This window comes from Mustela putorius, unplaced genomic scaffold, assembly GCF_011764305.1.
Source record: "Mustela putorius furo isolate JIRA1106 unplaced genomic scaffold, ASM1176430v1.1 tig00000589_pilon_pilon_pilon, whole genome shotgun sequence".
NCBI lineage: Eukaryota > Metazoa > Chordata > Mammalia > Carnivora > Mustelidae > Mustela > Mustela putorius.
In genome coordinates this window covers 1470834-1496561 of record NW_025421425.1, presented here as the reverse complement: position 1 = coordinate 1496561, position 25728 = coordinate 1470834, and the positions used below count along the sequence as shown (strand labels likewise).

The following is a 25728-nucleotide window of genomic DNA, read 5'->3' as shown; positions in this document are numbered from 1 at the left end:
TTTTTATTTTATTTTTAAAGATTGAATGCATTTACTTGACAGAGAGAGACGGAGACAGTGAGAGAGGGAACACAAACAGGGGGAGTGGGAGAGGGAGAAGTAGCTTCCCCCTGAGCAGAGAGCCCGATGCAGGGCTCCATCCTAGGACCCTGAGATCATGACCTGAGCTGAAGGCAGAGGCTTAACTACTGAGCCCCCCAGGCGCCCCACTATCTGGGGATTAAAAAACAAGCAGCAGCAGCAACACAGCGTGCCCCAGTGCCATCTAGAGAAACCAGAGGAATGGTTGGGTCGAGAGCCACGCTGGACTGGGGACAAGCTCTGGCCCCGGAAAAGGCCTCCCGTGCCCGTCTTCACAGTCCTCTGTCCCTCTCGCTGCGGCTGAGTGAATGTGTCTGTCCAGCAGGATTAGAAGTGTCATAATTGCTAAACAGTCTTGTTTCTACCCCGAAATTCCTGGGCTTCCACAAAGGAATGGCAGAGACACTCCTGTCTCTGTCTCGACATCATCCTTGGGGTGTTGGGAGATGGTGATCTTGAGGTCGTTGCAAGGAGCCTGCGCCGTCCTGACCCCTTCTCTCTTCCCCGGCCCCCCAGGAACAGCATCGCCGCCTCGGCCGTGTGCGTCTTCAACCTGAGCGCCATCTCCCAGGCCTTCAACGGGCCCTTCAAGTACCAGGAGAACTCGCGCTCCGCCTGGCTGCCGTATCCCAACCCCAACCCCAACTTCCAGGTAATTGTAAGGGGGGCAGTGGGGCACTCGCTCCCCTAGAAAGCAGCACCGTGTGTAGACAGGCCCGGCACAGCTGAAAGCCGGGAGCCTGCCCTGCGCGGCTGGAAGCCCCCCAGCCCTCACCGACAGGCCCCCCCAGGCTCGGCTCGCGGACGGGGCTGAGGCCTTGTCAGCAGGCACGCCCAGGCTGCAAAGGGCCTTTTGCCGGCTGGGATGCCTGAGGCTGACTGCGAAAGGCCCACGTGGAGCGGCCGGCTGGGCATCCAGCGTCAGTGAGTGGTAATGACGGCGGGCTCTGTGTTCCCACAAGACGTGCTCCCTGACGATCCCCACCGCCGCGGATGGGGCCCAGGCACAGGCACAGAGCAGGGCAGAGGCGCAAACAGAATGAGCGCGCTCCCTGGGGACTGTGGCGAGGTTTCCTCTCGCAGTGAGCGGAGGCCATCGTGCAGCTGGGGCGTAGCGCAGCCCATGGAGGCCATTAGTTTATGAGTCACAGAGTCACGGGGTGTGTGAGCTCAGGGCGCCTCTGTACGTCGCTGACTCCCATGCCCCGATTTTAGGAGCAGCTGAAGCCTAAAGACGTGACATGATTTTCTCAGGTTTGCTTGGTCCGCCGGTGTATGGGCCTGTATAGGAGCCCCAGCAAAATACCACCCACAGGGCTGCGTGAGCAACAGACCTGTGTTTTGTCACAGTCCTGGGGGCTGCGAGTCCAAGGTCAGGGTTCTGGCCGGTTCAGCATCTGGCAAGCGCTCTGTTCCCAGCGTGAACACGGCCCCCGCCTCACCGTGTCCTCATGTGGCCGTTCCTCTGTGAGGGGGAGAGATGCTCATCCTGGGGGTCAGGGCCCCACCCCGGTGGCCCCGTTTAACCTTCATTACTTCCTTCGAGGCCGCATCTCCACTGAGAGAGGCACACCGGGGTTGGGCCTTCAACCTGTGCACTGGGGGGAGAACGAACCTTCAGTCTACGCAGCCTCCCTTCTGACGAGAAGGCTCCTAGCATCACCGTCCTCCCGCTCAGGGCGTACTTTTTAGTGGCACCAAGTTCTGACTCTGCGGTGGTCATGTATGGTAGCAACGGTGCCGGGTTCGGTAACCAGCTCTCCCACAGACAGAGAGGGCCACCGAGCACAGCGTGGATAATTAGGCCGGGGACACTGTCTGGCCGGCAGCTGAGCCGGGATGGCGAACTCGGTCCTCAGATGCGAAACTCCAGCCTCTACTGTCTAAAGGAGCCTCGGTTACCCCAACGCGTGAGTGCTAGAAGCGCCCTCTGGACGCAGGCCCCCAAGTTCAGGTTGGTTGATCAGCGCAACACACTGGCTTTTGAGAAAACTGAGAATGTGGAAAGGCTCCGTGATTTCACATTTTCCTTGGGCCTTGGCAGGAACCCTTCAGCTCTAATCGTTTTACAAAAGGGTTTTTTTAAACTTCACTTTTTCTTTAAGAGCATGGGGTTTGAGGTGGTTTTTACCCGCTCTTTCCTGTTTCCTGCTTTCCTGGAGCGTTCCCTGGGCTCTTCCTTCTCTCATTCTCACCGGTCAGACGAGAGAGGTAGGATACTGAGGCACAGGAGTATTTTAGGGACAGACTTTGATAATCCTGATAAGGTGCCTTGCTGACTGTAGAAGGTATCCGGAGAGGATGACTCTTAGGGCCCATTTACTGGGTGCCCTCCGGGTGGCACACGTTGTGTTAGACGTTGGTCACACGCTTCTTGCCGTCTCCTCTCCCCAGACCTGTGAGGGGGGGGCGTGTCATCCGTACGTTCGAAGTCGGGAAACTGAGGCATGTGCGTATTTTCCCGGCCCTGCTACCGAGAAAGTCTGGTACTAGACAAATTCCTACTACGGGTCAGGGGAGCTAACGGTTCAGCGGTCAGGGGAGCTAACGAAACTAGAGTAGCTCCAGCCCTTAATAATGTCAGTATGAACTCAAGGCGCACCCGTTGCCCCTCTGCTGCATGTCTGCACCCAGATTCCACGCTGTCCCCCAGATGTTGCTGGGGGGCAACATAACTGTTCATGAAGTCCCTTCGTAAAATCCTGAAAGTGAAATCGATCATTCCATTTAAGAAAGTTCTTGGTAAAATCCCAACGGTTAAAAAAAATTAACAAAGATGCTCACTATATTTATAGGGTACTTTTAATGCCTTGATGTTTCTGTTGCAAAAGTCTTCACAATGAATAGTGACTTAATAAGCCCGTGATGCCTTTCCACCTCCGAGCAGCGGATAACTTTTAGGCCCTTTGTCTGGATGTATTTGTAGCCCACAGCAAAATCCCTCCTTTCCAAAGGCCATGGCATCTGGTTTTATAATGCCAGTGTCGCACAGAGGGCTCACTCACGTTTATGAGATGGGAGTAGGTGCTTCAACCAAATGAAGCTTGTAGAGATGTGGCCTGCATTCCAGGCAGGAAGCCTGCTGAGCTGGGCTGAACTCCGTTTGAGTAGAATTCAAGATTTCCAGAAAACGAAAGTTACAGATGATGAGGATTCCTTACATAATTTCTGGTACAAGTAAGTCCCAAGGATTTTCTTTCTGTTTACCATATTTGATAACTGTGTTAGCGCAGGCATCCGGACATTCTTGAGACCATCTAGCAGGCACAGGGTGGGAATACACTTCGAGCCGAGGATCCCTCCCCTAGTCATGTATCAACAGCCTTCTGTTTGCGATAACCAGCAGTGAGAAGTGGTTTGATTTTTTTTAATTCTTGTTTGCCTGCTGACATTTGGAATTTTATGCCGCAGTTGTAACTAGAGCCAGCGAATTAGTTAGAGGAGCAGAAGTAGGCTTCAGATTCAGGAGGAAGACTGGGTTACGAGGGACAGTACATCACTTTCCTAGATTTAATACAGAAATCTCACTGTTGAAAACAATAAAACAGTGAAAAATATTTAATATTTGTGTCAGTTGCCATAGAAACCACCGTAGGCAGTGCCAGTCCCCAGAGTCCTCCTGGTCTTGAGTTTCCCAAGGAAGAGCAGTGGTCAGTAACAGGAAACACCATCCAGACCCAGTGGACAGACTCCAGAATTTTCTGTGCAGTTTGATAACCACCAATCAGAAATGATGGAGCCAAAATGGAAAACAGACCCTTAAGAGTGGCCGGGCAGATAAGGAAGCCATTGCTAGAGCTAATGAAGGGGTCAGCTATGTCCTCAGGACCTTCTGATACACAGACCAGGTTCAGATCAGGCACCTAAGCATGAAGCTGGGTGATCGTGGATTTGCATAAGCCGGGTCTATTGTCTTGGAGACAAACAAAAATGCAAATATTATGGCATTAAAGAAATTAGGAGAATGATGACCCGTATTACTTTTGGAAGCATTTACAAGACAGCCATTGTGCTTTGTAACACACTTGAGGACGATGATTCTTTGTATCGTTTCCCTCTTGCACCAAGTCCCCAAGGTGTCACGCAGATACCGCAGGAACCCAGTGCATAAGGCACAGCTAGAGAATTTGCAGCCATGAGAGAGCTAGGTGGGTTACTTACGAGCCAATAAATATATACTATAAATCTAAATAGCTTTCAAAATAGTTGAAGAAGAATCCTTGGGTGAGCCATTTATTATAGGCTGGCAAAGTAAACCAAGACATTATACGATTCAGCTCAGTTCTGACACTGTTTACCAGGATGTTGCATCCGATCTCACAGGGGCAGGGATCAGCCCCATGGGGCTGCCACCTACCTCCTCGCCACTTTAGGTGCTGATCTTAACTACGGCCAGGTCATCACCCGGGCTTCTGACCCATGGCTTATCGATGGAGGCCTCCAATGACCCGTCTGGGTTCAATTAATCTACCAGTGGGGCTCACAGAACTCAGACTAACATTTTACGTACTCGATGACCGGTTTATTATAAAAGGACCTAACTCTGGAACCACCGGCTGGAAGAGATGCACAGGGCCAGGTCTGGGGAAAGGCACCCAGGACGTAGCACCATCTTGCCGGATCTGCATGTGTTTTCCAGCCTAGAAACCACCTGAACCCTGTCCTTTTGGGGGTCTTATGGAGGCTTCATTACATAGGTGCATTCCAATGGCCAAGGATTAAATCATTGGCCATTGGTGATTGAACTGAACCCCTAGCTGCTCTCCCCTGCCTGGAGATCAGGGGTGAACTGAAAGTTCCTACCCTCTAATCACAGGACTGGAGCTCCTGTCAATAGGCTTCCATCCTTCCATTGGGGCTTACCTGGGGGCGTGGCCTGAGCATCACCTCATTAACATGACAAAAGGCACCTTGACCACTCTCTGCACTTAGAAAATTTCCATGGTTTAGTTGAAGCAGCTCCGTGTCAGAAAGAGGACAGAGACTAAATCCCTATTTCGTACAAATCACAATATTACAGTGGCAGCTCTGGTTGACGGCTTCAGATAAGGGGACCAAGGAACCAAGGACAGAGGCAGATCCCCGGTCGTCCTGCCGCCCGGCTCTGGCTCAGCAAGGCCTCCCCGGTCTCGCAGACCTCCGGATTCCTCAAGAGCAGCACAAGGTCCTCCGTTTTGTGCTAGGACTCCCGGTTTTTGTGATGCCGGTTTTTTAAAAAGTACTGTGCGTACGACACAAAGCCTGGATGTAAACCTTCTCCCAGCAAGTAGACAGCTAAGGGCCACCAGGGTTTCAGCGTTGCTGTTGATTTCAGGGAGAGGAAACTGCCAAACCCGAGTCCCTCTCGGAACGAGAGCTCACCGGGGTAGGCCTCACATCAAGTCTGGGAGAGAGCTTCCATCTGTCCCAGTTCTGCTGGCGGGCGACGTCCCTGTTCCGTAAGTGATGCCGTTCAATAGGACGGATGGGGCTCTCCCAGCTCAGCCCCTGCCCCACTAGCAGCTGCTGGTGTGTTTACCTGCTGGCTCCGTCCTTTACTTACTCATGCGTTTCCCGTGGCCGCTGCGGCTCCGTGGACCATAGAATTGCTCTCCTGCGACAAGGCGGGTTTGCCACTGGCTGAATCGCTTCTCTGTGCCGGGCGCACTCCTTTTCCTTGGCATTTCCAAGTGCTTTCAGTTAATTTAAAAAGGCCTTCCGGTGATGATCTCCCTCGGCCTCACCACTGCCCTGCGGAGGGAGCGGAGCAAGTGTTTGTAGATGGAGACAGGCCGAGAGGCAGTGCCTTGCCTGTGGCCACGTGGCTCCCGGGGGCGCAGAGCTGACCCCTCACCCGACTGCATGGGGTCCTGTCACCGGGCAGACAGGCTGCCCCCGCAGGGCTGTGACACGGGTGATGCTCTGGACCAGGTTTGGGATCTGTGTCCCTCTGCTCATCTCTCATTTTACAACCGGCTTATCACTTTACAGCAGGTAGAGAACTTTGTATCAGGTGCTCCCAAAAGATCATTCTTTTAAAAAGGCCGTTTCCACCCTACAGCTTTGCACCTCTCGCTTGTTAGGAAACCAAGCATCAGAGAGGACGCGGCATGAACGGGAGTCTTGGCTGGTTCCGGCGGAGAGGGCCTTTCCCATCGACCTTGCTCACGGGAGGTTCTGCCAACAATCAGCCTTCGTGGGCGCCAGGATTTAAGCTTAGAAAAGAAAGGAGAGAGTTTGGGGAGGGTTTTCTGACGGTGCGCTCTGCCCCAGAAGCGCTTTTCTCCTCCCCACCTCTCTGTCTGCCTCGTCCTCGCCCAAATCCGTCCTACGCAGGGGCTGCTCGCCTCTGCACACCCCAGCTCCGAGTTCCCTTCTCAGCAATCGCCAGGCCTGCTCTCCACCCCCCACCCCTGCTCCCCCGCCCTCACCCCCCCCACAGCCCATCTCCCGGACTCCTCTTCAGGACAGTGCCTCCCTCTGAACGTCTCTCTCCTTCCCTCCTTCGTTTACCCTCCCCTTCCGCCAGCTCCCGTCCTCCCTCCCCTGTCTGCAGCAGGAGCACAAAACAACAAGGCCCGGGGGAAAAGGCTGGAATCAGATGACAGCATTTATGCGTAAAAATGGCCCAGTCCTATCTCCGTGGAATCCGTATCTTGCTTATAGACTCACCATTCCAGTAGGGAAGGTACTAGATCTGTCGGATATTCCGGACAGCCGGGTCTTCCGTTTGAGGCCCTGGTTTATGGGACAGGCAGGATCGTGGGCACGTGGCCAGACAGCGCCCACGTGACTCAACAGGTGATGGGGAGTGCACCTGTGTTCAAGTTAAAGCCAGTATGGACTTCTGCTTTATTTTTAACATCCAATCATTCGTTTAGGCCGGAGCGTATAAAGACTCCCCAAATGCGATGAGTTCAAATGTAGAAGGAGAAGGACCCCAAGGTCGGGGAGTTCGAGGGAAATGGAGAAACGTCTGTGTTTGCACAAGGCAGTGACTCAGCCTCCGTGTCCCCTCCAGCCAGGTGGCAGGGCCAGCCATCGGTGTCCTGTAATGACCTGATTTCCCTTGCAGTGTGGCACGGTGGACCAAGGCCTGTACGTGAACCTGACGGAGAGGAACCTGCAGGATGCTCAGAAGTTCATTCTGATGCACGAGGTGGTGCAGCCGGTGACCTCGGTGCCCGCTTTCATGGAGGACAACAGCCGCTTCTCCCACATGGCCGTGGACGTGGTTCAGGGCAGGGACATGCTGGTCCACATCATCTATCTGGCCACAGGTAGGAGTGGGCACCTCTCCTGTGTTTTCGACCCTCTCTTGCTTCTGTGTTTTCCATCCTAAACGTGCACATTCAGTGTCAAGCCATGAGTCTGTCCTGCCCTAGCAAGACCCACAGAACAGCCTTGTCCTCGTCACCCTCTGTGCTTCTCATGGGAGGAAACTCCATCTTACTCTCTATTTTGCATTACTTCGGTCCTAATTTTACTCGCAATGACTATGCCTGATTTCTTCGCTATTATTTCTTTACTACGCACAGGATAAGTCTTTTCTTGGCAAGACTGTTTTCATTGGGATAATTTAAGACAATGGAATTTGTTAGAGGACGTTTGTTGGGTGTGGTATTAGTCTGGGATTGTCACTGGGATTTTCGTGTGGTTCAAAGCAGTGCTCACAAGACATTCCTGTTGCGAGATGTAGATACAAGCATTGGAGGACTATGTTCGGGGGCACAGACAACACATTGTTTTAAAAAAGACACAGATTACACTGTTGATCAACTTACTGAGCACATCTGAACGTGTCTGCTTTCCGGTGTCACCAGCTGGAGGCAGGTCCTGTCTTGGAGAGCTTGGGGGTTCGAAACCAGCCCCAGGGACCATGTCTCGGTTCCCACACCCATCCAGTTAGTCCCTGTCTTCAGATTCTCCTGCACAAAGCACCCCCACATGGAGCCCGCCCCCACGCCTGCATCTTCTGTCCTCACAATTCCCCTTGGGCATAGTATTGTATACCCATCAGTGGGTTGGTTCTATTCATAAGGTTTATGGAACGTTTACTATTTCGTGGTTCATGCGAGCCGTGAAGGGTCAGAGGGGAGCAGACTGGAACGTCCTCCTCTGCTGAGGACAACATGTGATCAGCCAGCTGCGGCGGGTACGACAGGGCAGTATGACAGGCCTATCCCGTGCATGTGAATAGAGCCGTGGGCCAGCGGGAGCCAGAGTGGCTCCTGTCCTTGGCCGGTGAGGGGGGGCCTCTCCTAAGAGGTAACATGGAAGCTGAGAGCTCGCTAAGGAGGAAGACTTGGCCTTGAAGAAAGAGAGGAACATCGAATGTCCGGGAGTGGTCAGCTTTGGGCAGGGACACCGTGTTGTCAGGTAAGGTAAGGACAAAGACGTGACCTTGAGATCGCCAAAGGGGGCCATTGGTGCCCCCAAGGGTCCGTGTGATGGAGGGGTGGGGAGGCAGTGAGGTGGCACATTCGTGACGAGCAAAGCTTCGAAGAGGACAGATGCGGCATGCGGGACGGGGAGGTGAAGTTGGCTGGTGTTGCGGGAGAAGCAGAGAATCACTGATGCGGTGGGCGTTTTGTTCACTACTGTGTAGGACGGCATCGCGGCTCATTTTCTGCCATTTTTATGCTCCGTGCCCGCAGGTGCCTGGCGTGTGGTAGATTGAAGGATGAGTGAACTGGATCTTTCCAGAAGTTTCCCTAGTTTTTCTTCATAAATGTTCTGAAGGTTGGAGCCACAGAGAACAGAGTCTCCTTGGGATTCCGGGAAGCTGTTGAGTCTCTCTTATTGGTACCCAGAGGGGGGGGGGGGTGAAGGGGAGATGAGGTGGTCCTGAGCAGCCCTTGGGGGGTGTGGGCAGGGCAGCCTGAGGCTTCAGCTTGAGAATTCTGACCTCCTCCATGGCCAAGGCTGTAGGATGGTGATGTTTGCTTCCTTGGTTTGTAAGATTCGTAGTGAGCTTCCGAGCATCTCTAACGGCCACGGCAGTGTCCCGTACTTCAACTTTGACCATGTCTGTCTCAGTCAGTTCAGGCTGCTGTAACAAAACACCACACACCGGGGGGCGAGGGGTGGGGGGGATTACAAATCTGTCACTCACCATTGTGAATGCTGCACGTTCAAGGTCAGGGAGCCGCCAGCTTGTTTCCCCATGAGAGTCCTTCCTCGTTCACAGAGGCCGTTTCTTCGCTGTGTCCTCACGTGCTGAAAACAGATCATCTCTGTCCCTTTTATTTTTTTTTTATTTATTTATTCATTTTAGAGTAAGAACATGAGTGGGGGAGGGGCAGAGGGAGAGGAAGAGAGAGAGAGTCCTCAAGCAGACTCCTTGCTATGCAGGGAGCCTGACTCGAGACTTGATCCCAGGACCTCAAGACCATGACTTGAGCCGAAGGTGGACAACGGAGCCCAACTGACTGAGCCACCCAGGAGCCCCTTCATGTATCTCTTACATCACTGATTAATTAACATTTTGAAGGAAATACCTTTTTTCCTAAGTGTTTATTTAGAATAAAATTCATTTTTAAAGGGCATTATTTTAATGGTCCAGCCTAGGGGTTTCCTCTTTATTTCCAGGAATTGAAATGTGGAATGGAATAATGAAAGAATAGTCTGGAACTCCAGTCTCTTCTCCCTAACCTAGCAAGGAGCCGAACAACTTCCCGACCAGCAGGGACCACAAGGGTTAGAGATTCTGACTTAAAACCCTGAAGGCTTATGCCGATGCGGGCTTTTATTTACATCTTCCCAGCAGACTTGCGTCCAGGCAAGCCAGGAACAGCCCTCCCCTTTGTCGGTAAAGCTGATACTGAGCGCACATGGCTGGGGTCCTTCCGGTCCCCCCGCAGCGCCTGCCAGACCTCGTCCAGGGATATGTGAACGCGCGGCTGCTGGAGCGTGAGGGTAGCGTTCTGTGCGAGCGCACGTGAAGCTGAGTGCTTCCTCACTTGCTAATGAAATCAGTCTGCTATCTTGGGCTTAGGAATTCAGGTCTGGCGATAAGTTTATTCACCCCCCCCCCCCCCGATTTTACTTGAATTAACAGGACCTGGAGAAAACCTGCCAACGGCCATTTGAAAGTTGGTTTATTTTATTTGTCAGTATTATCTAAAAATTGAAGTGAAATAGACCTTGTTAATAGGGCTGTTCCTGGTGTTTCTTGCAGCTCGAATGGCTTTTCCCTGCTGGCCGCCACCCCACCGAGTCAATGGGCTTTTCCCAGACATGTCCCTGGTCTATTAGCTGCTGTTCCCTTTTCTCTCTTATTGGAAATTCAGCCAGGGCTAGGCTTATTATCTGGGCCACGACTGTGCTGCTGTTTGATGAGCTATTTTCCTTAAGGTCTTCTCAGAGCAAGAGGCAAAATGGCAAATGGTAACACCTTTCGAGTATTTATGCCTGGGGATGCCTGGGTGGCTCAGCTGGTTCAGTATCTGAGTCTTGATTTCCACTCAGGTCATGATCTCGGGGTCCTGGCATCCAGACCTGTGTCAGGCTCTGTGTTCAGCACAGAGCTGGCTTGTCCCTCTCCCTCTGTTCACAAACCCCCACCTCCGCTCGTGAATGCACTCTAGCTCTCACTCTAAAATAAAATTAATAATAATAATAATAAATAAAAGACATATATATGCACACTTAGACTTTGTAAGTGACTGAGTCTCACATCGGTACAGCTGCTCAGCTCCCCCTGCAAAGACAAAATTAGAATCATGTGGACCGCTCATGTGTTCCCTAATTCTCCTCCTCGCCTGATTGGCGAACAGCAGCTCCCTGGCCCTCTGCATCTGGGCTGCTCCTTGGCTGGCTCCGTCCTTCCTGCCTGCCTCCTACAGGTGGCCGTGACTCAGGCTCTGCCCATACAAAGTCTTGGTGGTTCTATTTCATGCCGCCTCCCTGGAAATATCATTGAGTTTCAGGGTTTCCGCGATCCCTTCCAGGTTGAAGTGTACTACTGTCTTTTTACTTCGTCTCCATTCCAGTGTGTCTCTAACTGACTATGTGTCTTTACCGCATAGGTCTGCTCCTGCTCCCTAATTCTCCCTTGCTCTTGTTGAGGCGGCAGGTCCTGGAGATTCGAACCCTCTGCCGCCGCTACTAACCATCCATTTTATTTTTCCGTGACTATTGATTCCCTCATTCCCAGCTCTGACTATTCTACGGGACTGTTTTAAGCCAGTGTTTGTTCAGCTCGAGAATGGGTAAGACCTGGATTCTGATATAGTACAGAGAGCTGGGACTTAATACACATACACACACACACGCACACACACACCCCACACAGGAATATGTATTTAGAATAAGAGATGAACTAATAACAAATGACAAATTTTATTTTAGTTTTTAAATTCTATTTTATTATTTTTTATTGAAGCATGGTTGATATAGAATGTTACATTAGTTTCAGGTGTACAACATAGTAATTTGAGAGGTTTCTCCATTATGCAGAATGCTGAGATTTCTATCTGGTCCCCGGGTGAACTTGATGCTGGGCATTTCTGCACCATATTCAGGTCGTGCTGTTCTGGATGAAATAATAGTTTTCTTGACCTAGACTCTCTCTATAACAGATGTACCTTACCTTTCTCTGTGGTGAGACACCAACAGCGTTGTGGTTGGTTCCTGACTGTTTGTGATGCTGATATGCAATCTGCTATCCAGCCTGAGCCTAATGGATATATTGACTGTTTGTTTCAGTAGCTGCTGGTATGATTTGCTAACTGGTTCACAAAACATCTGGGACTTGATTTGGAAGAAAATGTTTAAGAGGCAGCAAGCTAGTGCAAAATGATTAAAATAAATCACGTAATGGGGTGCCTGGGTGGCTCAGTCAGTTGGGTGTCTGACTCTTGACTTTGGACTTAGGTCATGATCTCAGGGTCATGAGATCGAGCCTTGCACTGGGCTCGGTGCTGGGCATGGAGCCTGCTTGGGATTCTCTCTCTTCCTTCCTCTCTTTCTGCCTCCGCCCCCTGCTCATGTGTGTGCACTGTCTCTCTCTCTAAACACACACACACACACACACACACTCACACACATGCAATATGGCAAAAAAAAAAAAAATCAGAAATGATCTCTAATAGGACTTGGAGGTCTTGATGGGGGCAGGCAAAGTTACTAGGAATGATTTCTTCAAAATAAAGGAAGATTGAGTCTGAAAATTTCAAGACCCACCATGTTGGAGCAATATTGATTCAGAGTAAATGAACATGGCATGTAGCCAGGTTAAGTTTTAAATTCCAAGGATCAATAAAGCATTGGCATTCAGGAGAAGGAAAAAAGTTAGGAGGCCCCAGAATACGATCCAGCTGCATAAATCTCTGAAACATGGTCTAAAATATTCTGAGAAAAAGAAATGTGAGTCATGAAAATTATGCTCAACCAGGATTAAAGGGGACAGGCAGACACTCCCCCAAATGAGAAGATGTCAGGCATCAGAACACCAGGGGTGTCTTTTACAAGACCAGTTCCTGCCTCGATTCAGCCAAACAAATGATGGAGAAGCTCTGAGGACGAAAGGAAAACAAAACAAAGCAAAATACAGCAGTGGACATCTCAATACCAGATTTTTAGCAAAGTGACATATATAATAATTGGAGAAAAATGAAGCATGACTCAAGGGTTTTATTCCAGGCTAACCCTCCCTTCAGAAAGAAAGTGCAGGGAGAATTCAGAGATGCGACATCTCTGATTCTTACCTTAAGAACAGAAAACCCTGGGGCACCTGGGTGGCTCAGTTGTTAAGCATCTGCCTTTGGCTCATGTCATGATCCCAGGGTTCTGGGAAGCCTGCTTCTCCCTCTCCCACTCCTCCTGCTTGTGTTCCGTCTCTCACTGTGTCTGTCAAATAAATAAATCTTTTAAAAAAAAATACACACACAAACAAACAAAAACAAAAGAACAGAAAGCCTTGATTTCTAGTCCAAGGAAAGAAAATCAGAACAAAAGCCTCGGGAAGGAATTCATGGAGAGAAGATGGGTGTCGGGAGGAGAATCCATTTTAATTTCTAATGAAGTGAGAGGAAGGTATCCTGTAGGACCTGACGGGCAGCAAGGGCTCTGAGAGGTGGTGAAGTGGAGTGTGTTTGGAGAGCTCAGAGAAGGCCTGTGCATCGAACAGATCTCCGAGCACGTCCTCCACATCTCTCGTCCAAGGCCTTCAGCCGTTTGCCGTGTCTCAGGCCCCAGTTGGCTAGTAGATTCCTGGCAGGACTGCAGGTTCTTCCAACCGATGCCTCCCAGCTGGTGGCCAAGGGCCTCCTGCCACGTCCAGACTGGGATGAGACGGCGCCATCAGCGTGCCGTCTGGGATCTGGCTTCTTGTACGGGGGCAAAGGGGATGGGGAGATGTACCTCAGAGATGCAGGGGGCCTACATCCCTGGGAGGTGAGCTTCAACCAGGGAGGTGCAGGGCATGGGAGGAAACAAGATAATCCATTTCCTTTCTCTTTTTCCTCCATTGGGCTGTCCAAGGCAAGCAGCCAAGCAGATGTCTCTCTGGGGTTCTGGATCAAGGAGCATGGCGGCACCTTGCGTGGCATAACCTCCCATTCTTTCCTGCTTCCTTTTTTTTTTTTTTTTAATACATTAGTTTCTAGGGTGCAGCATACCCTGCTTCCTTTCCTCCCTCCCTCACACAGCCCTGGGATCGTACCCCTAATCCTGCTTCATGCTCTGTGTGCTTAGCAATCACAGTAAGAGAGAATTTACTCAACCCAGTAGGGCTGCGTGGCTGTAAACACAGGCGGAGGAAGAAGATGCACGCTCATGTTGAGATATTCAGATTCCAATCTACAATCAGTATTAATAGTAGTGGTAATAACAATAACAACAACAGCAACCATAATAATAATAAATGGGTGCCTGGTTGGCTCAGTCAGTTAAATGTTGGACTGTTTATTTGGGTATAGGTCATGAGCTCAAGGTTGTGAGATTGAGCCCCACACTGAGGTCTGCACTAGGCAAGGAGCCTGCTTACGACGGGCTTCCCCCCCTGCCCCCTCTGCCCCCTCCCCGCTAACGCAGGCACGGTCTCTTTCTCTAAAAGAACAAAACAAACAAAAAAACGATTAAAAATCAGTAATAAAACTAGAAATTCTAGAATGAAAGACAGTGACATGAAACAATAAATACTTTCGAAGATGACTGCCGCTAATTCCTGGAGAACGGATCGGCGGCAGCCCCAAGGATGGAGATGGGACAATCTGGTTCTACAGCGTGACTGCGATTTTGCCGTGAGTCTCACTGATTCTGAGAAAGTGGTCAGTACAGGGACACGCCGTTCCACTGCGATGGCTGATGAAGACTGGTCCACGCAGGGCCACTCCGTTCTCAAACAGGGTCCAGGACAGAGGCCATGGGTGCGGTGGACGGGGCTAGCCGGTCCACGGTGATGGTGTTGGACTAAGGCACGCACTCTTGACTAGGGCGGTGTTGCCCCTGAAGAGGCAAACGTGGATTCCTGAGGGACAGATCTTCCGTGTAGGTATAAAGCTCAGCGACGCACACACTGCGGGAGCAGAGACGTAGTCCTCGGTGTCAAAACTTCAGGTACGGGAGGACAAATACAGGGAAAAAAATATGAAGAGTCTCCTTGCTGAAGAGATAAAGAAAAAAAAAATGGAGAAACTACTCTTGGGTGTTTCCATGGAGAGACGTCGAGGTTTATCCTGTGCTGTAGGTACGCAGAGCTGAGGAAGTAGGTAAGTCACAGAAGCCTGTGGCCGGTTTGGTTTGGGCCGTTGCATTATTGCTGACGACCTTCTCTGAGAAGGGAGAAGTGGAAATTTGGGGGTCAGATTCCCTGAAGAGGTTTCATCCATGAACACCACAGGCTCCCTGCCCTTAAGGAGCTTCTATTTTAGAGAGAGATAAAAACAACAGAATAAACAGTTACAGGAAACCTCGCTTGGGGAAAAAAAAGAAAGCGTGAAGAAGGAAAGCAGGAGGCTGGGGTTTCCGCGCTAAGAAGCCATTTCTAAGGGGAACGAGTGGGGTCCATTGTGTTCAGCGATTTTCAGGCGGTACGAAGTAGAGCCTGTACTTGCGCCGTCAAGGGCGCTCGTGTTTTGGAAGGCACGCTCTTGACTCTTTCAACAGAGATTAGACCTCGTGAATCTGACGTTTATAAAGTTTCCGGTGACTGAGGGAATCATCTCACTGAGAAGGACCACTGAGCAGGAGAAGGGGTCATTGAATGCCTGACGTTCTGAAGCCTCCCAGAAGTGGGGGTCCCCTAACCCCAGGGAGCAGAAAGGAGACAGCTCCGTGCAGATGGGACGCCAGCACTCGTGCCTTCCCGTGGCTTTCCCGGGAGGACCGTGGAGAAAATAGAGCCAACGGCCTTATCCTACCGTCCCGTTCTTTTCTTCCAATACGTATATATTTTAAAGATTTTATTTATTTATTTTTAGGGAGAGAGAGAGAAAGGGCTTATGAGTGGGGGGGAGGGACTAAGGGGAAAGAGACAGAGAATCTCTGGTACACTCCCGGCTCAGCCTGGAGCCCAATGTGGGGCTCAACCTCGTGACCCTGAGATCACGACCTGAGTCAGGATCAAGAGTCGGACGCTTAACTGACTGAGCCACCCAGGTGTCCCCCAAATACAGTTTTCATATAGAACGCAGCACATTTATTGTTACGTGCTACCAACCATTATTAAAATTCAGAAATCAGTAATACTTCCCAAATGAGCTAGTAGAAAAACCCAAAAAGAAACAATGTTCTTTACACTCTAGAATTTCTTCTTTAAGAATAACAGTTGATGGGACCGCCTGGGGGGCTCAGTGGGTTAAAGCCTCTGCCTTCAGCTCAGGTCATGATCCCAGGGTCCTGGCACTGAGCCCCGCATTGGGGTCTCTGCTCAGCAGGGAACCTGCTTCCTCCCCTTCTCTCTCTGCCTGCTTCACCGCCTACTTGTGATCTCTCCCTCACTCTCTGTTAAATAAATAAATAAAATCTTTAAAAAAAAAAATGAGTAACAACTGGCAACTGGCTTAGGGCATGCTGAAATCCCACTCCTGACTTTTTCCCTCTGTGTGTAGTTTCTTCCAGTTCCTTCTCTAGCCCTGCAGAGGGGATATGCAGAGAGGAACATGAGGCCCTTGACTGCAGGGCGGGTCCCAACAGTCCCTTGGACTGAAATACACAAAACTTGGGAGACTCTGGAGAGATCCCGGGGGCCACCAAACACTGATACACTTGGGTTACCATTGTTAATAGCTGTCTCCCTTAATATTTATAATCGATTTGCAACTACTTAGGTGGAATGAGCAAGCATAATATTGTGCAGATCGTGTCTTGGAAAGGCATTCAGCAGTCACTCCTAATTCCGTCCATCTCACTGGACACTGAAAATCCAAACCTAACCAGAACTCGCTCGGTGTGTAAAGGGTTCCTCCTGGAGGCTAGACGGAAGCATGACGTGGTTCATTAGATACAATGTAATAAATGTGTGCCTAATGATAAAATCATTTTAGAGAATAATAGCAGTGTGGGAAATCCCAGTGACGTGGCCTTATGGATTAGATTATGTTCCCCCGGAAGACATGTTAAAGTCCCAACCCACCAGTAGCCCAGAATGCGAGCTTATTTGGAACTAGGGTCTCCGAAGATGTGAGTAGTTAAGGTTAAGTCACACTGGAGTAGGGCAGACCCTTAATCCAATAGGTCTGGTGTCCCTTTAAGAGGAGGGCGCGCGCGCACACACACACACACACACACACACACACACAGAGGGACATGTGACAACCTGGGCAGAGGCCAGAATGTGCCGCCGCAAGCCTGGGAAGACCAGTGGTGGACAGCCACCACCAGAAGCTGGGAAGAGGCAAGGGAGGGTTCTGCCCGGAATCTCAAGGGAGCACAGCCCTGCTGATGATATCTTGCTTTCCAACCTCCACCCACCAGCACTGCAAGACAATCCTTCCTGCTGCTTTAAGCCATCCTGAGTGTGGTCTTCCGTGACTGCGGCCCCAGGACGCTAATCCCCCCAGGGTGCTTCGCCACTTTGCATGTGGTCTCGCCACCAAATTCCAAGCGTAGCCTGGCTTTCACCTGTTCCCCTGACATTTCTCAGTGACTAGAACTCAATGGACAAAATTGGTATCTTCCTATTAGTTTATGTCAGGCCCAATGAAAATGAAAAGTGTACTGTTGAAAAGGTTTAATATATGCCAAGCCACTTCTAATGGCATAAGAACAACCGATCGGTTGGTTTCACGAAACACAGGAACATTCATGCTTGTGTTGTAATGCGTTTTGTTTTTAAACACGTTTTTGGAATAATTTTAGGAGCTCACGCCTAGCTTCCCAACCACAAGCTAAGGGGGAGTTCTGTGCTACAAGTGAGTGGATGTCCCAGTTTCCTCTGAATGTGGGGCAGGAGGCCCTCATGACCTGGGGTGGCCCGTTTGCCCGCTGTCTGATTCCCGGCCTTCTCCCGTCTGGGACCGTGCCTGCCTTCCTCCTGCTCGTTCACACGGTCGACACTGACTGCAAGTTGCCCCCAGTAGTAAAGCACTGCGGTCTGTGGACGAAGAAACACAAACTGTGTCTCTTTAACACATCTTTTCATCTAAACCCCAGCCGATGCCTGTGGCTGACGGATCTCGTGAAGATTTCACGGCGATTACTAGAGTTTAAGTACAACAGTCTCCTGTTCCCAGCCCTGCTTCTCCTGTTTCGGCAGCAGGCTGGGGAGGATGCCATCGTTGCTGTGGCCAGTGAGGTCATGACTCCGAAGAGATTTTAGTCATGTCCACCCAATGCCCAGATCTCCACTTCTGCCGAGGAAGCCTTTCTCTGTGGAAACTGCAAAGTGGTGATGTCAACAGTATGCCATCCCGTCTCTCTGTCTCCTCTATCCTTCCTTCGTACTGGGACCATGACGCATGTTGTTTTCCCGACTTGAGGTCAGGAACGCACACCCCGGCAGGAGAGTCCTCCTGTCACCCTGCAGGTGGCGAGGTGGGCGTGTCTCTCCCCCAGGGGGGCACCACTTCTCCAACATTTGATGGTCCCAGGACCCTTGGGGAGCATTCAAGAGTCCCTCAGGAAGGGACTGTCCACAGCTCCGGGGTTGATGTGGACCTCTGTGAACCCAGAGGACCGGGATGAGGCTTTGTGATTCTTTTGAGGATTCGGGGAACAGAATTCTAGATCTCGGCCACATGTGCCCCTTGCAGGCGGGCATTCGAATAATTGGTGGACTTGTTCTCAATGGGCCCAACTTGGTCATTGCCTGAGCTGTGACATCAGAAAAGTAAATAGTTCTTAGCACCATAAAATCGGGAATAATTTGATTCTTTTATGCTAACAAATGGAATCTATGTGCTAGGAAAATTCACGTTCTACTCAGTTGGCCGCAGTGCTGTGGTCTCCGGGCCCTGGAAAGGAATGTTGCCTTCAGAGTAAATCTTTCGGTGATGATTTCCTCTACCATGACGTTGGCCACAGTAATGGGGGCTTGGAGCGGGGGTGGGTTGCTCGGGCCACAGCGGAGCCCCGTCTGATCAGGCAGCCAGGTCACTCCCCGGAGTGTTCATGCCTTGGTTTTGGATGTCCGCCTTCTTCATTATTGACCTCAGCACCTCCTTGCTAACTTGGAGATGCGACACTGGCCTGGCAGTGGGGACCGGCCACTGCTGAGCAGAGTTAAGCCTTGGCCTCTGGGTAATCCAATTCTAAAGCAGACAGCAGGCATTCAGAAGGAGTGGGAAGGAATAAATACAATCTCCATGGCTAGATAGAAGGTCATTAATAGTGACATCATATATTGGCTTTCATCCAGAAGCAGTTACACTGTAGAGTAACAGGAAGAAAACACACCCCGTTGTTTCTTTGCAAATAAGCCTTCTGGAGAGGAAATGTGGATAGCAAAATCCTCAGTGTAAAAGGGATTCGACAGACCTGGGGGGAAGAGAGTGCCAAGCTTAGGGAGTGGGCGTACCTACTGATACTGTAGTTCCCACCTGGAATGCATTAGAGGAAGTGGGCTCGCCCCAGACCGCTGTGGCCAATTAGCCCCCCACACTTCCTTCCTCCAGGACGCCCGCAGCACACTGTGATTTGGGTAAACAGCTCAGTGCGGTGATGCGAATACTGACAGCGCGCCTGTCTCCAACCAGACCTGTTCTGGGCGGAGGGAAACAGTGCTTGGCATGTGCAGAGAAGTCAATGTAGGAATTTCTTTTCATTTTTGTCTTTTAAAAAATAACCTGGTTTCACAGCCAGATTAAAAGACTGTTGAATCGGGGTGCGTGGGTGGCTCAGTGGGTTAAAGCCTGTACCTTCAGCTCAGGTCATGATCCCAGGGTCCTGGGATCGAGCCCTGCATTGGGCTCTCTGGTCAGCAGGGATCCTGCTTCCTCCTCTCTCTCTGCCTGCTTGTGATCTCTGTCTGTCAAATAAATAAATAAAAGGGACGCCTGGGTGGCTCAGTTGGTTAAGCAGCTGCCTTCGGCTCAGGTCATGATCCCAGCGTCCTGGGATCGAGTCCTGCATCGGGCTCCTTGCTCCGCAGGGAGCCTGCTTCTCCCTCTGCCTCTGCCTTCCACTCTGTCTGCCTGTGCTCACTCTCACTCTCTCTCTCTTACAAATAAATGGATAGAATCTTTAAAAAAAATAAATAAATAAATAAATAAATAAATAAAATCTTAAAAAAAAAAAAAAAATGTTGAATTACTGGTTGGCTTATAAAATTTCCACCCCTCTTTCCTTTTGAAACAGAGATAGCCTCATTGATGTTCCTTAAATAGGGTGTTTTATGGTCTTTCCATAGAATTGCCCATACAAAAAGATGTGGCAGGGGTTCTTATTCAGGAAGTGTACAATTCTCATGGTGTTAAGAATGGCATGAGTATATTAAAAAAAAAAAAAAAAGAATGGCATGAGTTTCCAAGCTAATGTCCTCTGTGGGAAATGCCACCCTGACCTGATTCAAATCTGACTTAATTAAGTATCTGCTTGGAGAAGTTGAGGACATGCATTAGAGGAAGTGGGCTCTCTTACTTCATCATCTCTTACTTCTCTCTCTCTCTTACTTCATCATTTACTGATGAAACCTTCTGTGAAGGATTGAGACAGCCTGCGCCTAACCAACCTCCAAATCAAGAATACCTGAAATTAAAATTCTGTAGGTGCTTACACATGTAGACCAAAGAAAAATCAATGTGAAGTAAAAGTTCCTTACCTTGTTTTGCATTGGCTGACCTTACGGTATGCTAAGCGATTGCCGAATTTGCAGGCAGATGGAAAGTAGGAAACCTTCTGTCCCTCTGTCCGTCCAGCTATCCTTCTCTTTATCCAAGCCCGCTGTCATTATTTTAACCCCAAATATGACAGGAAAAAAACTCTGAGCTTTTGGTTCTATCTCACCCTTTAGGAGCCTTCAGTGCAAATTAGTTAATTTTCTGACCAAGGGGATAATTATCATCACGTTTTGGATTTCTGAAGACTGCAGAAACTTAACTCAGTTTGAAATTTAAAACTTAACTCAATTTGAAAATTTTGAAATCTCATTTTGAGATTAAAACACGGTCCAGGAGAGTGACTCTTGTAATCTGTTTTAGTCTAACTCTTGTGTTCCCGCTGGGTATAAAGATACTGATGGCATATGTGATTTATTTTTTTGAGGGATTAGACTTGAGTTGAAAGAAAGGAAGGGAGAATTTGCTCCAGGAAAATGTGTTCCTTTAGCTAGAAAACATGTGAGCAGCTTTGTGACCATGTGAGGCTGCAACACTGAGAGTTCTCAGCGGTCAGCAGACGTCCCTTCAAATGGCCCCGAATGGAGGCACCTGGAGGCACGAACTATTAAGCGACCGACTTGGTTTCCGCCGGGTCATGATCTCAAGGTCGTGGGATCGAGCCCCGAGTGGGGCTCCATGCTCAGCACAGAATCTGCTTGAATTTCTCTCCCTCTCCCGCTGCTCCTCCTGCTGGACCGCTCTCTTGCTCTCTGTACCTCAAATAAAAAAGTAAATCTTAAAAAATAAATAAATAAATAACCCCGAGTAGAAGATGGTTTTCACACTCTTAGAACAGAGAAAAGGTTTTAGAGGACATTTTCATAAATGTGTGCCAATAATTAAAAAAAACATCTAATGATTAATTGTCTAAATACTCAAATACATTTATGGGATTTTGAAATAATAAAAAAATCTACCCTTAGTATTGAAAGTGATCTCTAAGATTAATTATCAGGGTAGAAGCTTCATTATGGTCCTCGTTGTTATGATCACTTAATTAATTTTTAAAATCTGACCTTGTCCTTAACAAAAGAACACTGGTTCAATGTGAAAAATAGTGGCCTTGACTTGTCTTTGATAAATTGGGTCTTTAAAGGCAATCCTCATAATGAGTTGCTGCTTTTTGAGTTAAACAATTTTTTTCTTTCATTTAAAAATTTTATTGATTATACAATGGTGGCATTTTTTAAAAATACTTGTGGGCAGCATTAATTATTTCTGAATGGCCTGGCTAAGAGCCAGCTGTCTTGGTTTTTATTGAATTGCTGACCTGTGGTCATTCTCTGGGCAGCTTATCTTCAGGAATCTCTAACTTTCAAAGGAAGGTTCTTAACCTGCACCTGTGGCTTCCTCTGGTTCCATCCTGGCCTTGGGCACAGAGCATGCTGGGAGCAGGAGGGTGCAGGCTCCTTGCCAGTTCAGCACACCCTGGCTGGGCTCTGTCCTCTCGCCTAGTTTTAGTGACAGAGCCTTTGACATCTCTCCTGAGCGAGGTTCCTGTCTTTTCTCCAGTGTCTGAGTTCTGTCCTGCCTCCTCTGATGCATTCCCCTCCCAAGAATCAGGGGACTGCTCGTGTGCCCTGTGGTTGGTCCTGCTCTGTCTCCAGACACCGAGTTGCTCCGCACTCCCGGTTCCCTGTCTCGTGCTGTGGGGTTGGGACCCTCACCATGGCCTTCGTGGCTGGACGATGTATCACTGGTGTCAGGTTTGGGTTGTCCCTCAGATTTTCCGATCCTAGTTACGGAAAAAGAGTGAATTTTGTAAGACTCTTAATTTGCCTTCTGCACGAGTAAGAACTGGCCGGGATGCCACAGTGATCACAAACTAAACCCATGGAAGGTTTAGGGAGGCACGCTGGGAAGTCAGCATGGAAGACAGCATGCTGCAGGGCTCGGGAAGCTGCCTGTCGTCTCGGAAGTGCTCCAGTGGGAGCCTCTTTCCCTGCACAGGGACATTGCCCGGTGGGTCCAGCTGGGGCTGTCCTGCCCCTCAGATCTTTGATTCCTTATTTCAGATCCCGCTGTCATGCCTTTGGATGTCCACAGTTTTCCCTGTAACTTCTGTGAAGAAGTGCCTGGTCTTGGGCTCACAGAGTCCTGTCTGTGCTCAATGTGTTGCTCACGTGTTACCAGCGTATCTTGGAAGATGGGGAGATGGTTGCCTGGTGGGAAAGGACAGGTGGATCTTCCTAAAAGAAGGTACAGAATATGGAAGACTTAGAAAGACAGGGGGTGTTGGCGAGGTGAGAAATTTAAATTCGTTGGAGTTGTGGGCGGAGAGACAGGAAAGACAAAGCTAAGAGGTAGGATGTATCACACTGAAAATTTTATCCTAACAAATGAATTCAGGATTTCAGATGCATGGACAGATTTGAGCTCAAGGGGAGCAGACATAGCCCAATTTCGAATATGCTATATTCCTGTTGTGTGTGGACGCTCTGATAGTTGGAAATCATTTTTTGAAGCTGAAGAGAAAGGTTTGGGTCAGTAGTAGAGATCTTGGCTCAGCTTTGAAGCCAGAGGAATGGATCACGTCCTGCCTGGGGGAAGCACGTGAATATCGCAGCTATCAAAGAGCTTGGAGCACAAGCCACTTATCCATAATTAAAATGTAGCAGTTCAGAAGAACGACAAAATCATTTTCTTATTCCATTGAGGAGAGAGCTCTTTTTTTTTTTCCTTTTTTTATTATTATTTTTTTTTTAGATTTTTATTTATTTGACAGACAGAGATCACAAGTAGGCAGAGAGGCAGGCAGAGAGAGAGAGAGAGAAAGAGGGAAGCAGGCTTCCTGCGGAGCAGAGAGCCCGACGCGGGGCTCGATCCCAAGACCCTGAGATCATGACCCGAGCCGAAGGCAGCAGCCCAAACAACTGAGCCACCCAGGCGCCCCTTTTTTTTCCCTTTTAAATTAACGTTGCAAAAGTATAAAAGTGCTTAGCATGGATTTTTCTCAACCATCCCAACTCACACTAATGGGACCAGACGCGGTGTAAATTTCACCACTGGGGTGTGAGGCTGATTTAGACTCTGTTCCCGCCTGGTGACTGTCAGGGAAGGGCTGCACGCTCTGCCAAGTAGGTGGCTGTTGTGTAATTTAGATACAATAAATCCAAGGCAAGTAATCTCCTTCTAGAAACTTGAATTGCCTCCTTAGCAGAAGGAGAGTCAGATGCAAGTGGTATGATCAGATGAGAGCTTCGAGAGGACACCCAGAGGGCTGGACTGATTGCTCTCATTTTAATTGTAATCCTGTTTTTATTCACAGGAAACTCCAGTGATAAACTTCCTAAAAGCATCAGGTTCTGATTTTGCATGCTTAAAGGAGGGTTTGGTTTGGTAGGGTTTTTTGTAAGGCAGTAGAGGGTGTTGGGGACAAAGGTAGTGTCTCCCGTCCAGCTTCGGGTGGGCGAGAGCTGACAGAGGCAGCTGGCCTCACATTTTAGGCAGGACTGGAATAGGGCGGATAGGCCATAAGCTAGAAGTAGCAAGAGAAGAATAACAATGGGTCCTTAGGAGGTGCTCTCTGCGCCGGGCACTGGCCAAGCCCTCTGCTTAGAGGAGCTCATTGTGTGTCCACTAACTTGAGAGCTAGACCCCTGGGTGATGGAGACAGAGGTGTGACCAGCCTGGCCACGTAGCCTATAAGTGTGGGAATTGGGTGTCTAAGCTGGGCCATTGGGCCCCAGAATCCACACTCTGAGCCCTGTGCTCAGCTTGAGCACCTGCTGTATACCAGACACCATTCCAGGTGCCAGTGAGATCACGGTGAACAAGCCACGTTACCTCCCCCAAGCCCTGCCTCCCTGGAACTTCTATACCAAGGGCCAGGATGGGATAATATGGTTTAAAATAATACTTTGGGATCAACTGATGTTGTATGTAATTTATGACTAAGACACTTAAACAGACTAACATATTCTTTTTTTTTTTTTTTTTTTGAGGGGAGGAGCCATTAGTTGAATCTGATAAACTGAGTTGATTAAATGTCCATTTTGAGCATATAGTAACCATGATGACCTGTTTTCCCCTTTTAATTCCCTCTTATTTATGTAAGTGCGATGCTGAGCTCCCAGTGCCAAAGCCAGTTTAATTCATTTACCCAATTAGGAGTTAAAAGAAAAAACTTTCATAACATATTAGCTGTCTGCTACTTTGGGATAATGACCAGCTGAATTGATGAACTTTATATAATGATCTGTTGCCATGGCAACATGCTGCCCAGGGAGTGGAAGAGGGCATTTCATCATTACCTCACTGATAATGCCTGGAACAGTAACAGATGCAAATACAAAACATCTCCTTTTACTCTGCAGTAACTCTGGGTCGAGCAGACAAAACACTAAAAATGCTTCTTGGATACAGTGGCAGAGAATCAAAGAGTCAAATGCACAATTGGAAAGAAAATAATTTAGTCTTCCCGGTTAGTGGTCTTGGTGTCCACAGTGGGTCTCCAGCCTGGTCACAGGAAACCATTGTCAGAATTGCCATGGGTCTCTTTCAGGGGTCTAATTTCTGTACTAGATTCAGCACAGAGTAAACTCAATAATAAATACTCCTAAAATAAAATGAAACATCGAGACATAACAAGAGGAAAAGGAAGTCAAGATTACGTTTAAACATCCAATGCTTTGCAATAATGTCTGCATCTTTGTCCCACATTTTCCTGAACCAGCCCTTTCTTTGCTTCTTATGACTGTTTTTTTCACAAGACACAAAATTGTGTGTGTGTGTGTGTGTATGATATGTGGTCAGTTACAGCTCTACCCTCTTAAGTTTTTTATTGCACCTTAGAGGAAATACATATTTATTGTGTGCTTTGGAAGTGCTTACAGCTCCTGTTCTTTTTTCTAAGAGACAGACTGCCTTCTTCTTCTTTTTTTTTTTTTTTTATGATTTTATTTACTAATTTGACAGAGATCACAAGTAGGCAGAGAGGCAGGCAGAGAGAGAGAGAGAGGAAAGCAGACTCCCTGCTGAGCAGAGAGCCTGATGCGGGACTCGATCCCAGGACCCTGGGATCATGACCTGAGCCAAAGGCAGAGGCTTTAACCCAGTGAGCCTCCCAGGTGCCCCCACAGCTCCTCTTCTTAAGAAGAATCCATTTCTCTGGGTCTCTTTTCATTGTTCAGGGTTCTCAAGTTCATCGAATTAAAGCCACTTCACATATAGAGCATAAGGAATTTTTCTTTAAGTATTGTTTAAGCTTAATTGTTTCATTGTCCAGGCTTTAGCAACAGTAACTGTTACATTGAGCTGACCGTGTTTGTTTTTTCCTTCCCTCTCTCCCTCCCTTCTTCCTTCCTGCCTTCTTTCCAAAAAAAAGAAAGAGAGAGAGAGAGAGATCTGTTTTCATAAACTTCTGAAATTTCAGTGAGACTAAAATTCCAGAATCCCTCCAAAAAGA

At 49.0% G+C, this 25728-nt stretch overlaps 1 protein-coding gene across 7 annotated transcripts in view; it reads left to right on the top strand.

Moving 5' to 3' along the window:
* Window positions 1-25728, top strand: part of SEMA5A (semaphorin 5A) — a 466937-nt gene that overhangs the window by 325600 nt on the left and 115609 nt on the right. For all 7 annotated transcript variants that reach the window (XM_045082005.1, XM_045082008.1, XM_004761227.3 and 4 more), the window contains 2 exons: window positions 598-733; window positions 7136-7340. In XM_045082005.1, coding sequence (XP_044937940.1) covers window positions 598-733; window positions 7136-7340 — 341 coding nt within the window. The remainder of the gene's footprint in view (window positions 1-597; window positions 734-7135; window positions 7341-25728) is intronic.